Source organism: Panthera pardus, unplaced genomic scaffold (assembly GCF_024362965.1).
Source record: "Panthera pardus isolate Hobbes unplaced genomic scaffold, ASM2436296v1 HiC_scaffold_20, whole genome shotgun sequence".
Taxonomy (NCBI): domain Eukaryota; kingdom Metazoa; phylum Chordata; class Mammalia; order Carnivora; family Felidae; genus Panthera; species Panthera pardus.
In genome coordinates, this window is record NW_026526766.1 from 17,829,159 (window position 1) to 17,847,620 (window position 18,462).

General features: G+C 44.2%; 1 protein-coding gene across 3 annotated transcripts in view; it reads left to right on the forward strand.

Annotated features, from left to right (window-relative positions):
- PCSK5 (proprotein convertase subtilisin/kexin type 5) overlaps positions 1-18,462 on the forward strand; it is a 444,612-nt gene that overhangs the window by 260,082 nt on the left and 166,068 nt on the right. For all 3 annotated transcript variants that reach the window (XM_053907817.1, XM_019463577.2, XM_019463578.2), the window contains exons 12-13: positions 689-877; positions 10,645-10,781. In XM_053907817.1, coding sequence (XP_053763792.1) covers positions 689-877; positions 10,645-10,781 — 326 coding nt within the window. The remainder of the gene's footprint in view (positions 1-688; positions 878-10,644; positions 10,782-18,462) is intronic.

The following is an 18,462-nucleotide window of genomic DNA, read 5'->3' on the forward strand; positions in this document are numbered from 1 at the left end:
AGAGGAAGAGTCAGCCATCTGAACAACAGCAAAAAAAAAAAAAAAAAAAGTGCTTTAGGCAGAGTCTCTGAGGTGGGAAACGAATCACCCCACAACTGGAACTGATGTTGGTGTTACGGGGGCCGAGGTTCAAGGGGGACGGTGACACGGGGGGAAGCCAGCGAAGAAGTCAGGAACGTGGACGCAGGACGAGGAGTGCGTCCGTGGGTTATAGAGCAAGGCAGTGGCAGACCAGAGATTTGAACCAAGGTCGTGGTAATCCCCACGCCTCCCCCGGACCACAGTACCTTATATCAGCGGTCCGGAAAGTATATCCCATAGATCAGCAACGTCACTGCCGCCTGAGAAACGCAGGTTCTTGGAAGCCCACCTCAGCCTTCCTGTTTCAGACATTCTAGCTCGGGGGCTCCGCCCCATGTGTTCTGTAACAAGGTGATCCCCTCCAGCTCGAGAGCCACGCCCAGCGCGAAGATAAAAGAACCTTAATTCCTCCTTTCCTCTCACTGACGCCTTTCCCACCGACTAACCAACCGGTGTTGATCCTGGGGTAATCGCACTGTGTCCGTTAGTGTCCAGCGACCAGCTGCTTGCATCCCATCGTGTAACCCCGCCAAGCGTGCAAGGTTCACTCAGCCGGCTCGGTCGTCGGTCACGTCCTGTGCTCACGCTCCGTCCCTCTCTGTTGCAGGACAATTCGCCCCAACAGCGCCGTGCGCTCCATCTACAAAGCTTCGGGGTGTTCCGATAACCCCAACCACCACGTCAACTATTTGGAGCACGTGGTCGTGCGCATAACCATCACCCACCCGAGGAGGGGAGACCTGGCCATCTACCTGACCTCGCCCTCAGGAACCAGGTCCCAGCTTTTGGCCAACAGGTACCGTGATGGCTTCGGGTCACCAGCGGGTAAGAGGTGACACCAAGACTGAGCTGCCGTGTAAGGTAGAAAGTGTCAGCTGCTCCTTACCACCATTAAAACTAAGGGGGCACCTACATGTCAGGACGGGACGGTCCTAGCTCTCCCTGCCCATACGTCAGTGAGGGAGCGTGAAACCGCCTGGGCTTGCAGGCGGGGACCGGTGTAACGTTGAATGCTTGAGTAACAGTGAAAGGGTGCCGCAGAAAAAGCGAAGGCCCCCTGTGGTTCTTCATCCTAACAAAGAAATGCAGGGCACCACCTCCTTGGGCCTTTGCGATTCTGTCCCCTGCCCTTGAACGTCTGCTGGCATTTGTTGCAGATTAACCGGATTCTCCTGCCCAGGCATTTTCCCAAGCGAAGGGACATTCTGTGTGTGTTTCAGAACAGGTGTTGGCAAGGGTTTTTTTTTTGTTTTTTTTTTTTCCTGCAAAGAGCCCGTGAGCGTTTTGAGCCTTGCAGGCCGGGTTTCTGCTGCAACTGTCCAACTCGGCCTAAGAGTGCACAAGTCCCCTTAGGCGATGTGAGTGCATGGGCATGGCTGTTTTCCAATAAAACTTTATTTACAGAAACAGGCAGCAGGCTGTATTTGGCTTGAAGACTGACTGTAATTTCCTGTTTTAAAGGTTGGCCCGTTAGTCTTTATTGCTCAGGAAGGTGCTCAGTTTTTCTTCCTAGCCTCTTGCCTTTTCCCTGTTCCCTCCAAACACTTATCCAGCAGGTCATTGTATTGCCAAGATCGGAGAGGCCAGAACGTTCTCGCACAAGTTTTCTTTTGCGTCATAGGCGTCTGAGTCGTTGGGAGCATGGGCAGCAGGTGTTGGTCAACAAGAGGGACCAGAATGGGAACGTATCATGTTGTCTTAAACTCTTCGTTCCCTCTATGGCTCTAAAATATAAACCATACCCAGGAGCCTCAAAGCTTCTTTGATTTGATCTTTTTTTCCTCCAAGAAGATCACTTGATGGGAGCAAAAGTCTTATCGTGAATGGCATACATAGTCCAAATGAAAGTCAACCTTTTCTGTAGACACAGCCACCTGCGGACTGTGTTCGGCCTGACGACAGGCCAGCGGAGTTGAGAGGCCAGGGGCCAATGGAAGCCTGCACAACCAAAAGTGAGGCTAAGCGAGAGCCAGTTGGTTTTCAGAATCCCCACCTTCATCTCCTCTAGGACTGTGAGAAAAAGAGCATTCTGGATGATAGTGACTAGGAATACAGAACCTGAAATCTTTAGCCATCTTTTACTTCTGTACTTGGAAGACTTGCATTCTTCTTTACAACCTAACATCCTCCGGGATGCCTGGGTGGCTCAGTCGGTTGAGCATCTGACTCGGTTTTGGCTCAGGCGGCGATCTCACAGTTTGTCAGGTCAAGCCCCGTGTAAAAGCTCTGTGCCGACAACGCGGAGCCTGCTTGGGATATTCTCTCTCTCTCTCTTCTCTCTCTCTCTCTCTCTCTCTCTCTCTCCCTCTCTCTCTCTCTCTCTCCCTCTCTCCCTCCCTCTGTCTCTGCTCCTCCCCTCCTTGCTCTCTCTTAAAATAAATAAATGCATTTTTTAAAAAGTTTAAAAAAACCTAACGTCCTCCGACAGGGCACGGGAAGATGTGGGCTTAGTGCTTTATGACACGCGGCTTTGCCAGAATAAGTGGGCGCAGGTGTGAAGAAGGGAAGGCTGCGGTGGCATCAGATCGCTGGACGTGCCCCCCATGCCGTCCTCCCTCCGCAGACAGGGGTCTCAGCTGCTGCCTGCCAGGTAATTGCCACCACCTGCCAGATGCTTCTCTCCGGCGGGCCAAGCCTTCAGCTGCATAATCGCGTGATCAGGAGGTCACATCAGCCATCGCTACCGAAGTGAGGAAAGACCTTTCTCCCTCTTGTTCTCCGTTTCTTCTCCTTTGCCTTGATTCGTCTGCATTAAACTTGAAAGCGTATCCAGGTGAAACACTGAGGCGCAAAGGTTTGCTTCACGCACGTGTGGCTGTTGTCCCTCGAGCCCCCTCTGTCGTAGGGGAAAAGTCCCTTCCCTCTTGTCGTTGGCCTGGAAAACGCGGGCTCCTCGGGCTTTCTGGGCTTTTCCTGCACAGTTCGGTGTTTCTTGTCCCCCCCCCCCCCCCCCGCCCCTCCACACCGAATGACTTCAGCGAGGCAACCTGCACGCAGAGGAGCCGTGGATTCCGTGAGAGGATTTGCCGGATGGCTTTGACCCTGGCTCCGGTCTGGCACGCATTCCGCAGCCGCGGACGTCTGCTTCGCTCTTTGCAAAGTGCTGAACCCAGCAGTGCCGCTTGACTCGTGCCAGAGAAAAGACACGTGCATTTCAGATGCTCAGTGAGCAGCGGTCCTGCAGTTTACCTCAGTCTCCCCACGTCCAGACCCCGTAGAGAGAAAGTTGCTACCCAGCTCGGGTCTCCTCTGTCTGGAGCATTTTCTTAAAGCGCTGCTCTTCTGTATACGTTCCCTCTCAGCACTGAAAATTAAGTAGCCACCAAAAGGCGTAGGGACTGGAGTGGCAAAGGGCTGGGGACACCGAGAGATGTAAGGCTGTTATAAATTCATTTGTCCACAGATTCCCCCCCCCCCCCCCCCCCCCCCCCGCAAAACATCACTCTGAGCGGCTGAGCCCTTAAATGCAAAACAGTCTCATCCAGTCGCAAAAGCACGCATGGCCTCCAGGGCTAGGCTCCCCTGCCCTTGCTCTGCTTGGTGCTGGGAGCATCCCTCCTACTGAAGGTTAAGGAAAGACGGTTTCTTCTGGCATTTTCTTTTTTTCTTCCTGGCGTGTTCGGAACGCTTTCCCTTTATGAGAGGAAATCTACTCAAAACCTTTTAGTCCCTGACCTGGTGGCAAGGAGCCCTTGTGTCCCCTCACGTTGGTCCTGTTTCCAGGCACATTCCCTCGATTGGGAGCTGAGGCCAAGAAGCACGAAAAGGGGTGGGGCCCACCGGGGAGGGGAAGGCCTGCTTCCCCCCCTGGTGTCCTTCGGGTCGGCCTGCAAGGCAGGATTACTTCCTCCAGGAAAAAAGGAGAATAGGTCAAGTTCGGGAAGGAAACTGTGCATCAGAGATTATAAGTGAGAGCAACAAACAGTTCCCCGGTTGGACGCTTGTCTTTCCTTCAAAGAAGTCAAGATTTCCAGAGGAGGACCACGGTGAGAGCAAAGAATACCGTTAAAAGATAAGCCCGACGGGCTTGCATCCTGAAGTTACCCCAGTGGGGGGGGGGGGGGGGGGGGTCATTTGAGACAAAGAGGTAGAGCTGAGGCGGCCGCCGTCGTGTATCCCCACAGCACAGCAGTTGGCTGGGAGCTCATCTTCCGCGAGGTCGCTGAACACTTGGCCTGTGTGGGCCGTCTGGAACCCCTCAGTGCCTCCCTGCCCGGGGCTGACGGGCACTTGCTGGGGCTCCTGCGGAGAACAGCTGTGGGAGGAGGAACAGTTGACCCAAGCATCTGCAGGTGCTGCGTCCTGGAAGGCGCTCAGCAGCATTCAGAGCGGGTCCATCTCGAGCTGCCCCATCCGCCCAGCGTGCGAGCTCCCCCGGGGCCAGCCAGGTTGATCATTTAGTGGGCGGGAGCACTGAGGACACACAGCAGTCCTCGAGTGGGCAACTGGTCCGTTCCTTCTAATCCCTTTGTTTTCCCCTGCCCTCCCACCTTCTGGGTCCTCCTCTTGGCCCATATACCCTGCCTCAGAAAAAGCCCAACTTTTTAATCAGCACAAAGGATTTACTTGCATCGGGGCGGTGGGGGGGGGGGGAACCTAGGTGGGCTTGGGTCCCTTTAAAATGCTTTTCAACAAGAACAACTTTAGACTTGAAGACTTTTTTATGCTACCCACATACTCAGGGTCTGCCCGTGTACAAGTCTTCAAACAACAGCTCCGGCCGATCCTTCCTTCGGCTGCATTGGTTAGGATTATGAAAAGCTGTCTTTCCCCCCACCCCCCGCCACCCCTGAAACTCCCCTTCCCCCAAGTCAGTGAGTTTTAGATTTAGTTTAGTTCTATCGGCTCTCTGTTCCAAATTTTGGCTTCTGACTGAAAGCTGAAACTTTGCCTTTCTTTCTAAATTTGATTACAGATGAATATCTCTGCTTCTAATTATGGTCTTAAGTAGAGAGAAGGTACACTTTCTAGTCTGCAAAACCTATAGGCTTCTATAATTAACTGTGTTTAAATGTGGTGTTTATATTTGAGTCATTTTTGTTGCTGCCCAAATGTTGAATGACAGACTATTGACATTTGCAAAGTGTCGTGCTATATAAATGCATTTGTGGCTTGCAGTAAAAATTACCCTTCTGAGGGGAAGTTTGGCATTCCAGGAAGGCCTCACCGTAAGAACCCTCCTCCTTCATCCGGAAGAGGGCCTTTGGAGTTAGAGCTGGGATTGCCTTGATTTCACCAATGTCTAGGTTTGACTTTGGAAAGTGATTCTGAAAGTGATTCATCTAGAACCTAGACACCGTAGTACCCGCCTCCCAGGGTGGTCACAAGCTCTGAAGAAGCTCCCGGACGGCAAGTCCGTAGCGGGGCTCCTAGAATACACGGTGAGCACTCCCTAAGTGCTAACCCTTATTTACACAGTGCTTTTCAAAGCACCTGGTGAATGACTCCATCAAACACAGATGGCCGGGCCCCTTTCCCAGAGTCTGATTCTGTAGGTCTGGGTGAGGTCCGTGAATTTGCATTTCTAAGAAGCTCCCAGGTGATGCCCAAGCTGCCTGTCCACAGACCACATTTTAAATGGCAGCGATTTAAAAGATCACCCAGCTCTTCGTACACATTCTTGTTATTTTCGTGTCCTCAAAAGACTTGCAAGCCGAGCACTGCTGGGTGCTGTGCGAGTAATTTACAAAGGCGCCTGTAATCAAAAACAGATCCTTAGAGATAAAAGCCAGCCACTCTTAAATGGAATAAATCTGCAAGATTATATACGTACCTCATAGATCCACAAGAAGGAATGCATTTGGGGCTTGGCGAGTCAGTAATAGTAGGCAGGTTGAAAGTTTTGTTTCTGTTTTTGTTTTTTTAAACTCGTCTTTTTACATATTCCAAACCTCTAGAATTAGTACCTCTCTCCCACAACCTTTCGTAAAGAAGTAATTTAGACTACGGGAGACAGAAAAACCTGAATAGTGTGTTTGAAATACCCTGTTTCAGAAGCAAATTGTTTAAAACTTGCAAAAGCCAGCCATCTAAGGAAAATCGAAAACTCAATTACAATTAAGCCAAACGAGTGCTTCCAGCATTCCGTAAGTTGTACGTTAAATTGTGGTAAAGCACTAACAAGAAAATAAAAAGTATCTCAAAAGACAGAGAAAGACCAAAGAGGAAACTTCCGAAAATCTCTATCTAGAGTCTAATTCTGTAGCGAACATAAAGACTGTTTGGGTAGTAGTAGGTGATTCAGAAATTAAGATCCGTTTACGCTTTTAGAAATAATTATATGATAACACATAGCTGTCAGTACTTATAAAATGTCTTGTTATTTAGCTGCTATAACATCGTTGAAGAATGTTGTAGCCTTGACACATTGGCTAGACTCTTTAAGTGGGGGGGGGGGGGGACAAAGCTTGCACTAATTATAGGAGTTATTTCCTGAGTTAATTCCTCAAAAGGATGTGCTACACTTCATGGCAATCTTTTCTACCGGGCTTCATCCAAAGTAATTTATTTGAAAACCACTCACAGGGATAGGGCTGTGGGGCACCATGTTAATAACTGGATGCATAATTTGTGCTACCACGGGCACATATCATTTCATCGAGCACATGATGATGAAGTCAGCTTGGACAGAGCAGGGTTTTGCCACAAAAGGAAGATGCGGTTCAGGCATGGAGTTCATTACTCCAGCTTTCCGCACACTGGCCCTGCTCTATTGGCATTTTATCCATGCTAATAACGTTGGCTAATAATGTGTCGGGTTTCTTCACTGTTGGCACAGCAGAGACGTGCTAACCGGGCATTGGACTTTTTAGTTGATGGACGGAGACCACACACTTAGAATCTCTTTAGCTGGTGACCATATGACACTTGCTTGTCTGGAGCAAGTATGTTGTCTGCAACACAGATGGAATCTACTGCTAGTGTTACCTTTGGTTATCTACAGATGAGGCAGGGTTTTCAATGTTACAATGCTAAAAATAGGGAATCGCTTAAGCGCTGCATCGGAATGAAATAAAGAACAGGGTGAGATTAGAAACATGAATGTCCAGCTAGTTGAAACAACACCAGCAATCAGTGTCTATTTCTTTCCCCATCAACTCTTTTAACAAAAGGCAATGATCGTGTTTGGCTGCATTTTAATTCCTCTCCTCAACTTTTATGTCTACATGAAACTAATGAGCATTCAGCTCTGCATAAAGGGAAGAGACCAGGGTGGGAAACCGCTTAGCCAGATAGACAAAGCCCATTTGTATTCGGGCTTTGAATCACTTACTTGAATGCCGATTATGGATATTTCTCCTTGGCACCCCCGTTTATATTTAATTCTGGTTCCAAAGGTGATTTAAAAGCGATTGGCCGCACTGGAATGATTTTCGAAGGTGGTCAGGAAAGGGTGGAAGGGAAGAAACCCAGGGTCCACTAATCCAGCAGTCAAATAATTGACCCGTGAGTAATTAGAAGTTGGCTGGGGTTATGGAAACAAGACTGCCCTCATGTGATGGAGGAGCCTCAAGTCTCCTTTGTAGTTTTTAGACACGAGGCAATGAGCCAAACGTTCTGTCTAAACTGTTCGGGAATTGCTTTTAAGTTTGGCACTCTTGGAAAGGTATTATGTGACAACTTGTTGCCTCAGTGCCCGCAGATGACACAATGGCTTCAACAAACTGGAGCCTTAAATCCGAACTCTCTGGGCTAAGAAGTGGTTCTAGATTGGTTTCTGCCTCCACCCAGTTCTGTGTCAACATACTCCCTTTAGTAACATCTGTCTGAGACGAAGGGCGATTTGAAATGGCTCTTCCTTCCCCACTTTCTCATTTTCATCCAGCATGCCCACCCTCTGGGTTTACGTGAAGGAGTCCATGCATGTAAGTGAGTTATATAATGAGCCAGCGATGGCTTCCTGGTCAGGTCCAATTTCAAGCCGTAGGCTTGTGAAACAAGCCCTGTGCATTAATTATAGGATCTCCATAAAATGTACCATCCCTGATTTATCGAAGATCTTTTACGCTGGGAAGACATTTGTGTAGGAGTCACTGTTGCCACCCATGAGGGAAAGCCACCACATCTAATATGGCTCTCGTTGAAATGCCACACTCCTCTGTTCAGAACTAACCCTTATAGAGAGCATACAGATATTCCAAGTAAAGAAAAAGGGCTTCTCCTTCATACAAGCTTTGAAAAATCACTCCCTACCGTTAGCCCCGTTGTGGAAATTAACAAAGCATTTGAACATCCAAAGATCTGAGATGTTTTCCGGTAAAGAGATCTGTTCAACTCTAACTCAGCCTTTCTCAAATTTTCCCAAACTTTCTGACCATGGGACACTTTGAGAATGCTGGTAAGTACTTTCCCTTTGTCTTCTTCCAAGGGCTAAGGAACACGTAGAGGTGATTTTCCTGTTTGTTGCGTTTCTCCAGGGAAAAATGCTGAACGTCACCCATTGACCTCATACGTTCCAGTTGTGCCCCTAACCCTGCGGCTTCAGAATCCAGCGAGCGTTTTAGAGGGCTCCTCAAACGTATTGATAGAATCCTTTTATACATAATGAATCAGAATTCTAGTACATTAAATTGCAGAGAGATTACGCAGGTTATTTTTGGTTTTAGAAGGGCGCATTTTCTTCCAATGGCAAGATATACATAGAATGTCGAATTATAACCACCAGTTTCCTTGGTGAACATGAAATTAAGGCAAGGAGAGTTGATTGCATGTTCTGAATAGCCATCGCATCCAGTTGGCTGTGAACTTTGCCTCCACTGAAGGACAGATATGTCCCAGTAATTAGACATGGTTACTCCTTTTTTTTTTTTTAATTTTTTTTGTTTTTAAGTTTATTTCTTTTTGAGACAGAGAGAGACAGAGCATGAATGGGGGAGGGTCAGAGAGAGAGGGAGACACAGAATCGGAAACAGGCTCCAGGCTCTGAGCCATCAGCCCAGAGTCCGACGCGGGGCTCGAACTCACGGACCGCGAGATCGTGACCCGAGCCGAAGTCGGACGCTTAAACAACTGAGCCACCCAGGCGCCCCTAGACATGGTTACTCCTAAGACAATCCTAGAGATATTCTTCCCTCTCTATCTGGCTTTCAAATTCTCTCTCTCGTTTTATTATTTTTTTCCACAAAAATAATAGATGCACGTTATTTTTTAAGTACTCTAAAAATCTGTCTCTTGGCACTTCTTTAATTTTTTGCCTTCTAGGATCTATCTCAATAGAAATCTTTTTTTTTTTTTTTAAGTAGGCGCTACAACTCATGTGGGGCTTGAACTCATGACCCCGAGATCAAGAGTTGCATGCTCTACTCACTGAGCCAGCCAACCCCCCCACCCCATAGAAATCTTTTGGATATTTCTTTGGACGGTCAAAGCTATACAATGTGCCTATATAAATGATATGCCTCTTTCTTTATGTGCTAGTTTTATACATCATCTATCGACATCTTTTTATTTTTGATGAGAATTCTGTTTTCTTCTTTCATGTCCCTTCCTATTCTATATCCCTCGGGATTACATCACAGGAAACAAATAAGTCTAGCTATTGCAAGGAGGCAAAGATTTCACATAGGGAATTAGGAGCTTAGAAAATCGTTGGAAGAGCTGGAAGAACAGAATCTATGTTGTAGAGCCAGGCATGACTCCCTGAACTGGTTAAGATTAGCGGGCAGGGTCTTTTTATTGAGGCATGATTTACATAAAGTACAATTGACTTTTTAATATGTGTAATGTAATGCGTTTTGACACAACACGGTTCTGTCATCCCCAATACTTCTACCGTGCCCCTTCTTCCCTCCCGGCCCCTGGCAACCACTACTCTGTTTCTGTTTCTGTTGCCTTTTCTAGAATGTCATAAATTGAATCATACAGCACATAGTCTTTTGTGTCTGACTTCTTTCATTTAGCTTAAAGGCTTTTGAAATTAATTCGTGCAGTTGCGTGTGTTGGCCATTCAGTAGTTTTTATTACTGGGTAGTATTTGGTTGTATGAACATACCAGAACAGGTTTCCCCATTCACTAGTTGATGGACATCTGAGTTGTTAACAGTTCTCGGTGATCATGAATAAAGCTGCTGTGAACATTCCTATGAGGTTCCTTGTGTGAACATTATGTCTTCATTGCTCAGGTACTGAGCAATGCTCAGGTACTGAGCATTGAAAGTACTTACCTTCCCTCTAGGCGAGGGATTGTGGATGACGCGGTAAGAACTACCAAACTGTACCATTTGGCATTCCCATCAGCAGTGTAAGAGAGTTTCCGTTTCTCCACGTCTTGAACACTTGGTTCTATCAGTCTTTCGGGTAGAGCCATAGCCTGGTTTTCCCGATCCCGAAATGTTTACCCCTGCCCGATGTGCTGTTACAAGGCCACCCCTGCGCCCGTTTCCCTGTGGTAGAACAATGACACGTGTTTGGGTCTACTAACGGTCAAGGTCCAGGAGGAAGACAGGCTCCAGTACTGAGCTGGATATGCTGATGGAGACAAAAGGGTTGTTGATCATGGTCTTGATTGGACCTTCACTGGATCCTAAACAACATACAAAACAATGTTTTATGGGTCTCTCTCAGGCTTTTTGATCATTCCATGGAAGGATTTAAAAACTGGGAGTTCATGACCATTCATTGCTGGGGAGAACGAGCCACCGGTGACTGGATCCTCGAAGTTTACGATACTCCCTCCCAGCTGAGGAACTTCAAGACCCCAGGTAGGAACTCCCTTTTCTACAATTTGGTTGACTGTGCAGAACAAAGTGACGGAATGTATTCTGGCCAAGAAGTGATTTACGTTTACGTATCGGCATCGTCCTTTTTCATATGATCCTGTGTTTTGAGTTATCTGCACGTATCCAGTTCTCAGCGTTACCATTTGAGAGGTAATAATTGAAGGGTTATTAGAACTGAAGAGTAAATGTTTAGATATAAGTACAGGATAAAACATGGCAGCTGCTGATTGATGTTTCAGAACATAGGACCCACATCTCTAACCACCTTCCCCCGTAAGCATGCCAGCCTTGTCCACCCGCAGTGAATTAAATTGCACCGTCATAAGTTTCCTTAGTTAGCTTTTTCTCTGGGTTTACTCTCCTATGAATTTTCAGTGTTCACAAGACATCGAGCTTGACCTGTGCCAGCTAAAGTGGTTACCAGTAAAGAAAATTGAATGGCCCTTGGGAGCCTAAGAGCTAAGAAAAAGGAATAGTTTCCAGCTAAGTAAAACATGGAACTTACAAGGTTAACAGAGGCATAGGGCCTCTCTCCTCCTCATGCTAATCTAGGAAGCTTTTGTTTGTAACATGAAGTAAGGGAAATTACAAAGGTAGCTTGGGGGGGTGGGGATTGAACAGTTTTTCACAGGGGCCTGTGTGGCCCGTGATGGAGCCCTACATGGCTCAGTAGCAGGTGATCTGTTTGACAGACACCCCAGCCTCCCACCCAGCTGTGGACACATCTTCAACCATCTAATAAACTCGTGTTTCTCAGTACTCTCTCCGTACAGTCCCTCCGTAGAAGATCCAGGCCTGAGGGCATTTTAGGACTGACCTCCAATTCTAGCCCTCCCCTGATGGCAGAATAAATTAACCAGACGTCCTGTAATTAACTGTAAGGGTGTGTGCTATTTAGACACTGTGGGCTGCGTAGGGCAGAGAAGGCACACAGCAGGACGCAGGAATGAAGCAGGGAAATTTACTCATTCTGATAGATCGGATTTGGCCGCGCATTTGGTGATCTCTTTCCCCTAATTCTGTGATGTGGTCTCTCTGCGTTGCCACAGCGGACCCACATTCAGGGAAGCTAAAACAAGAAGGGTGGCAGGGTCGTAGTGAATCAGGATAGAAGATTTGTTAAACAGTGTCCAGATTCAGCTCGTCTCCAGCATGCACCGGGAATATAATGGTGGCCACACCTTTATCGAGAAATCAAATGTCTGTCCACAAGGCAGGATAGAACACGTGAAAATAACCAGACCCTAGTTTCTAGACACTTTCATTGGCTCATAATCTACTTAGTTCCCAGGAACTTCCTCCCCGCCCCCCCCCCCCCCATCTCCTGTTCCAGGCCATGGTCATTGCTCATTTAATAGAGATACCCTGGGTCGTGGCACCCGGGGGCAATGGCAGCATGGTGACGTGGGTGCGGTGCCCGACCCCAGTTGATTTATCAGCAGGTGCCACGTCAGGGCTCTTACATCTCAAGAGGTCCCAGGGAAATAATCACTGTCCAAATGTGGTAGTTGTGAACAAAACTGGGGGTGGGGTGCAGCCGAAGGGACAGACATAAGGGGTACACGTTATCTGCTTAGAATATAAGACAGCGATAAAACTACCTAAAACGGACTCTGCTCTTTACTATCACCGTGCACCAGCATTTCTAAAGAATGTCAGTGATGAAATGCTACCCCCCCCCCCACAGGAGCAGACTACCCCTGGGGGCTCACTAATGGTCGACTAGGTATTTATGTGCAAGGGTCAGGGGCCGTGAATATAAATCTCTGCTCTCCAGGAGTTCACTGCCTCTCCAGATTTTATTATGATCGTCTGTGTTAAAAGCTCTCAGCAGTAACCCAGATAATCTAGAGTTGTGTCTTCCACAGCGTGGCTTCCCCTTATGCCATTTAAATGTTCACATGTAATCCTCGTCACGTCTAGTCATTTTACAGATGTTCTTTTATGCCGGAAGAGAGATGCCCTAATGTTCCTACCGGCCTGGGGTGTGGAGGCCTGCGTAGGTACCCACAGTTGTTGGATATCCTTCCTTCCACCAACCTTTGAGTCTAGGATTAATTACGAAGTTGAAAAGGGACTTCTGCTTTTCTGTGTGTGTCCGTGTGTCGATGGTTTCATCATTGGTTTCAACGGTTTCATCATTGTTTCAATGGCGTATAGTCCTATGGAAGGTTTCTCTCTCTAATTAATGAGGTATTTCTGCAGTAAGCTAATAGAACTTCAGTTGGAGATGTAGAATTGTCTAGCCTAGTTAGGGTAGAATCGTTCCGAAATGTAGAGGTTCCTGATTCCAAACGGAGTTTACATTTCTTTATTGTTTCTTCCCATTTGTGTATTATTAAAATACATATTAAGGGTTTTTAATTGATACAGTTGACATACAATGTTACATTAGTTTCAGGTGCACAGCGTGGTGATTCAACAAGTCCGTATGCTGTGTTGTGCTCACCGCAAGTGTGACCGGCGTCTTGTCACCACGCCACGCTATTAGCTCGCTGTTGACTAGATTCCCTGTGCCTTTTATCCCTGTGACTTATTCATCCCATAACCGCAAGCCTGTACCTCCCAGCTCCCTTCACTGATTTTTCTTGTCCTTCCCTCCCTTTCCCCTTTGGCAACAAGTTTGTTCTCTGTATCAGTGAAATCATATGGTGTTTGCCTTTCTCTGTTTTACTTATCTCACTAAGCATAATCCCTTCTAGGTCCATCCATGCTGTCACAGAGGACAAGATCTCATTCATCTTTACGGCTGGGTGATACTCCATGTGTGTGTGTATGTTTCACACACACACACATACACACACACATACACACACACACACCCCATATCTTTTTTATCCATTCATCTCTCAGCGGACACATGGGTTCCTTCTACATCTTGGCTATTGTAAATAATGCCTTGATCAACATAGGGATGCATATATCTTTTTGAATTAGCGTTTTTGTTTTTGTTTTGTTTTGGGGTAGATACAATTTCTGGATCGTACGGTAGTTCTATTTTTAGCTTTTAACGTTTTGAGGAACCTCTGCACTGTTTTCCACAGTGACTGCACCAGTTTGCATTTCCACCGACAGCGTAAGAGGGTTTCCCTTTTTCCACATCTTTGCCAACACCTGTTGTTTTCTGTGTTGTTAGTCTTAGCCGTTCTGACAGGTGTGAGGTGATATTTCATTGCGCCTTTGATTTGCATTTCCCTGATGATGAGTGGTGCTGAGCATCTTTTCATATGTCCGTCGGCCATCTCTACATCTTTGGGAAAACATCTATCCATGTTCTGTGCCCATTTTTTCATCAGATTGTTTTTTTTTTTTCCTGTCGAGTTGTATAAGTTCTTGATACATTTTGGATATTAACCCCTTATCCAATATATCACTTGCAAATATCTTCTCCCATTCACTAGGCTGCCTTTTTGTTTTATTGATGGTTTCCTTTACTGCGCAGATGCTTTTCATTTTGGTGTAGCCCCAGTGTATTTTTGTTGTTGTTTCTTTTTCCTGAAGAGCGATATTTAAGAAATTACTGCCTCTGTTTTCTTTTAGGAGTCTTAGGGTTTTAGGTCTCACATTTAGGTCTTTAATCCAGTCTGAGTTGATTTTAACCCATTCTGAGTTGAGTTCCTCTTTTTGTGTGGTAGAAGAAAGTGGTCCGGTTTCATTCCTTTGCATGTAGCTGTCCAGTTTTCCCAGCACCATTTATTGAAGAGACTGTCTTTTCCCTATTGTATAGTCTTGTCTCCTTCGTTGCAGATGAACTGACCATATAAGTGTGGGTGTATTTCTGGGTTCTCTCTTCTGTTCCATTGATCTATGAGTACATTTTCGTGCCATACTACTTTACCATGGCTTGGTAGTGTATCTTGAAATCTGGGATTGTGATACCTCTAGCTTTGTTCTTCATTCTCAAGATTGCTTTGGCGATTCAGGGTCTTCTGTGGTTTCATGCAAATTTTAGCATTATTTGTTTTAGTTGTGTGCCAAATGCTCTTGATATTTTGATAGGGACTGTAATGACTCTGTAGATTGCTTTAGTAGTATGGACATTTTAATAATGTTAATTCTTCTAATCCATTTTGTTCGGTCCTCTTCAATTTCTTTCATCAGTGTTTTATAGTTTTTAGACCCCAAGTCTTTCACCTCCTTGGTTAAGTTTATTCCTAGGTATTTTATTCTTTTTGGTGTAATTGTAAATGGGGCTGTTTTCTTAATTTCCCTTTCTGCTATTTCATCATTAGCGTGTAGAAATGCAACCGATTTTTGAATATTAATTTGTAGCCTGCAACATTAATGAATTCATTTATTCTAACAGTTTTTTGGTGGAGTCTTTCAGGTTTTCTTTATATAATATTATTTTATCTCTAAATAGTGAGTGTTTTACTTCTTCCTTAACAACGTGGATGCCTTTTATTTCTTTTTGTTGTCTGATTGCCGTGGCTAGGACTTTCAGTACTACGTTGAGAAAAGTAGTGAGAGTGGACATCCCTGTCTTGTTCCTGATCTTAGGATAAAGCTCTCAGTTTTTCCCTATTGAGTGTGGCGTTAGGTGTGGGTTGCTGATTTATGGCCTTTATTATGTTGACGTACGTTCCCTCTAAACCTACTTTGTTAAGGGTTTTCATGAATGGATGTTGAATTTTGTCAAATACTTTTTCTGCATCTGCTGAGACAATAATCATATGATTCTTATCCTTCACTTTATTAATTATCCTTCACTAATCAATTTACTAATACTGAACCTCCATTGTATCCCTGGAATAAATCCTACTTGATCATGGTGCGTGTCCTTTTAATGCATCATTGAATTTAGTTTGCTAATCTTTTGTTGAGGATTTTTGCCTCTGTGTTCATCAGGGATTCTGGCCTGTAATTTTCTGTTTGTGTAGTGCCTTTGTCTGGTTTTGGTATCAGGATAATGCTGGTCTCGTAGAATGTATTTAGAAGCTCTCCGTCCTCTACTTTTTTATGCAGCAGTTTGAGGAGAATGGGTATTAACTCTTGATTAAATGTTTGGTGGAATTCACCTGTGAATCCATCTGGTCCTGGACTTTTGTTGTTGGGAGGTTTTTTTGTTTTGTTTTTGTTTTTTTCTTTATTGCTGATTCAGTTTTGTTACTAGTAGTTGGTCTGTTCAGATTTCCTACTTCTTCCTGACTCAGTTTTGAAAGATGGTATGCTTCTAGGAATTTATCCATTTCTTCTAGTTTTCCAATCTGTTGGCATGTAGTTTTTCATAATAGTCTCCTATAACCCTTTGTACTTCCACGATGTCAGTTGTTACTTCTTTTTCATTTCAGATGTTATTTATTTGGATCCTCTCTCCTTTTTTCTCAATGAGTCTGCCTCAAGGTTTATTAATTTTGTTTATCATTTCAAAGAACCAGCTCTTGGTTTCATTGATCTTTTATCATTTATTGAGTCTCCATTTCATTTGTTTACATTCTGATCTTTATTATTTCCTTCCTTCTACTAACTTGGGTTTTGTTTGTTCTTTTCGTATTTCTTTTTGGTGTAAGTTTAGATTGTGTATTTGAATTTTTTTCCTTCTTCTTGAGGTAGGCCTGTATTGCTATCAACTCCCCTCTTAGAACTGCTTTCTTCGTTTCCCAAAGATTTGGGACCATTGTGTTTTCATTTTCATTTGTCTGTATGTATTTTTTTATTGCCTCTTTGATTTCTCTGTTAACCCATTAGTTGATTAGTAGCATGTTGTTTAGCCTCCATGGGTTTGTGGTTTTTTCCACCTTTTTTTATCGTAATTGATTTCTAGTCACATACTGTTGTGATTTGAAAGATGCTTGATATTATTTCAGTTTTCCTAAATTTATTGAGATATGTTTAGTGACCTGTGATCTGTCCTACAGAATGTTCCATGTACACTTGAAAAGGATGTAAATTCTGTTGGTTTTGGCTAGACTCTTAGGTATATCTGTTAGGTCCATCTAGTCTAATGTGTCACTCAAGGCCTCTGTTTCCTTATCAATTTTCTGTTTAGATGTTCTATCCATCGGTATAAGTCTGGTATTGAAGTCCCCTACCATTATTGTATTACTGCCAATTTCTCCCTTTATGTCATTTGGCTTTATGAATTTAAGTGCTCCAAAGCTGTACATAGATATTTACAATTGTTACATCCTCTTGTTGGATTGATCCCTTCCTAATTATGTAATGTCTTTCTTTGTTTCTGGTTACAGTCTTTGTTTTAAAGTCTATTTTGTCGGATACAAACATTTCTACCCTGGCTGTTTTTGTTTTTGTTTTTTTTCCTGCTCCCAATCACATAGAATATCTTTTTGTATCCCTTCACTTTCAGTCTGTATGTGCCTTTAGGTCTGAAGTGAGTCTCTTGTGAGCAGCGTATAGGTGGGTTTTGTTTTTTATCCATTCCACAACCCTGTCTTTTGAGTGGAGTATATAGACCACTTACATTCAAAGTAATTATTAATGGGTATGTTTTCATTGCCATTTTGTTTTCTTGTTGTTTTTGTAGTTCTTTTTCATTTCTTCTTTTTGCTCTCTATTCTTTTGATTGATGACTCCATAGTGTTATGCTTGGCTTTCTTTCTCTTTATTTTTTTCTCTTTAAGTTTTTGGTTGGTGTTTACCATGGGGTTCATGTATAACATTTGAAGGATATAGTGGTCTGTATTAAGTTAATGGTAACTTAAGTTTGAACACATTCTAAAAGAACTTAATTTTTACTACGCCCTCCACATTTAGGTATATGTTGTCATATGTTATGTCTCTATTTTGTGAGTCTCCTTAATTAATTTTTTACATATAATTCATTTTACTACCAGCTCCATAAGTGACTGTTTACTGTATGTTTTCTTTTACTCATGAATTTTTTTCCTTTCATAATTTTCTTCTAATTATGGCCTTTTCTTTTCACCTAATGAAGTCCCTTTTAACATTTCTTATTAAGCTAGTTTAGTGATGCTGTACTTCTGTAACTTTTGCTTGACGGGGAAACTCTTTATCTCGCCTTCAATTCTGAATGATAATCTTGCTAGGTAGAGTATTTTTGGTTGTAGTTTTCTCTCTCTCTCTCTTTTTTTTTTTTTTTAAGCACGTCAGATATATCATACCACTCCTTCTGGCCTGCAAAGTTTCTGCTGAAAAATCAGCCTCGTGGGGTTTACCTTGTATGTAACTAATTGTTTCTCCCTTGCTGCTTTTATCTTTATCTTTAATCTTTACCGTGTTAATTATTATGTCTTGGTGTGGACCTCATTGAGTTCATCTTGTTTTGAACTCTCTCTGCTGCCGGAAACTGAATGTCTGTTTCCTTCCCAAGGTTAGTTAAATGTCTAGCTTTGATTTCTTCGAATGAGTTTTCTGTCCCTTTCTGTCTCTCTTTTCCCTCTGGGAAAAATGTCAGTGGCTGTTCACTTTACGTTGTCCTAGAGATCCCTTAGCCTATCCTCATTCCTAATTTTTTTTTTTTTTTTTTTTTTTTTTCTGTTCAGCTCAGGTGCTTTGCCCTGTCTTCCAGATCACTGATCCATTCTTCTGTATCTTCTAACCCACTGTTGATTCTCTACAGTGTATTTTTAATTTCAGTTAATGTGTTCTTCAACCCTGATTGGGTTTTCTATATATTTTCTGTCTCTTTTTTTGAAGTTCTGAGTTCTTCCATTCTTCTCTCCAGTCCAGTGAGCATCTCTTC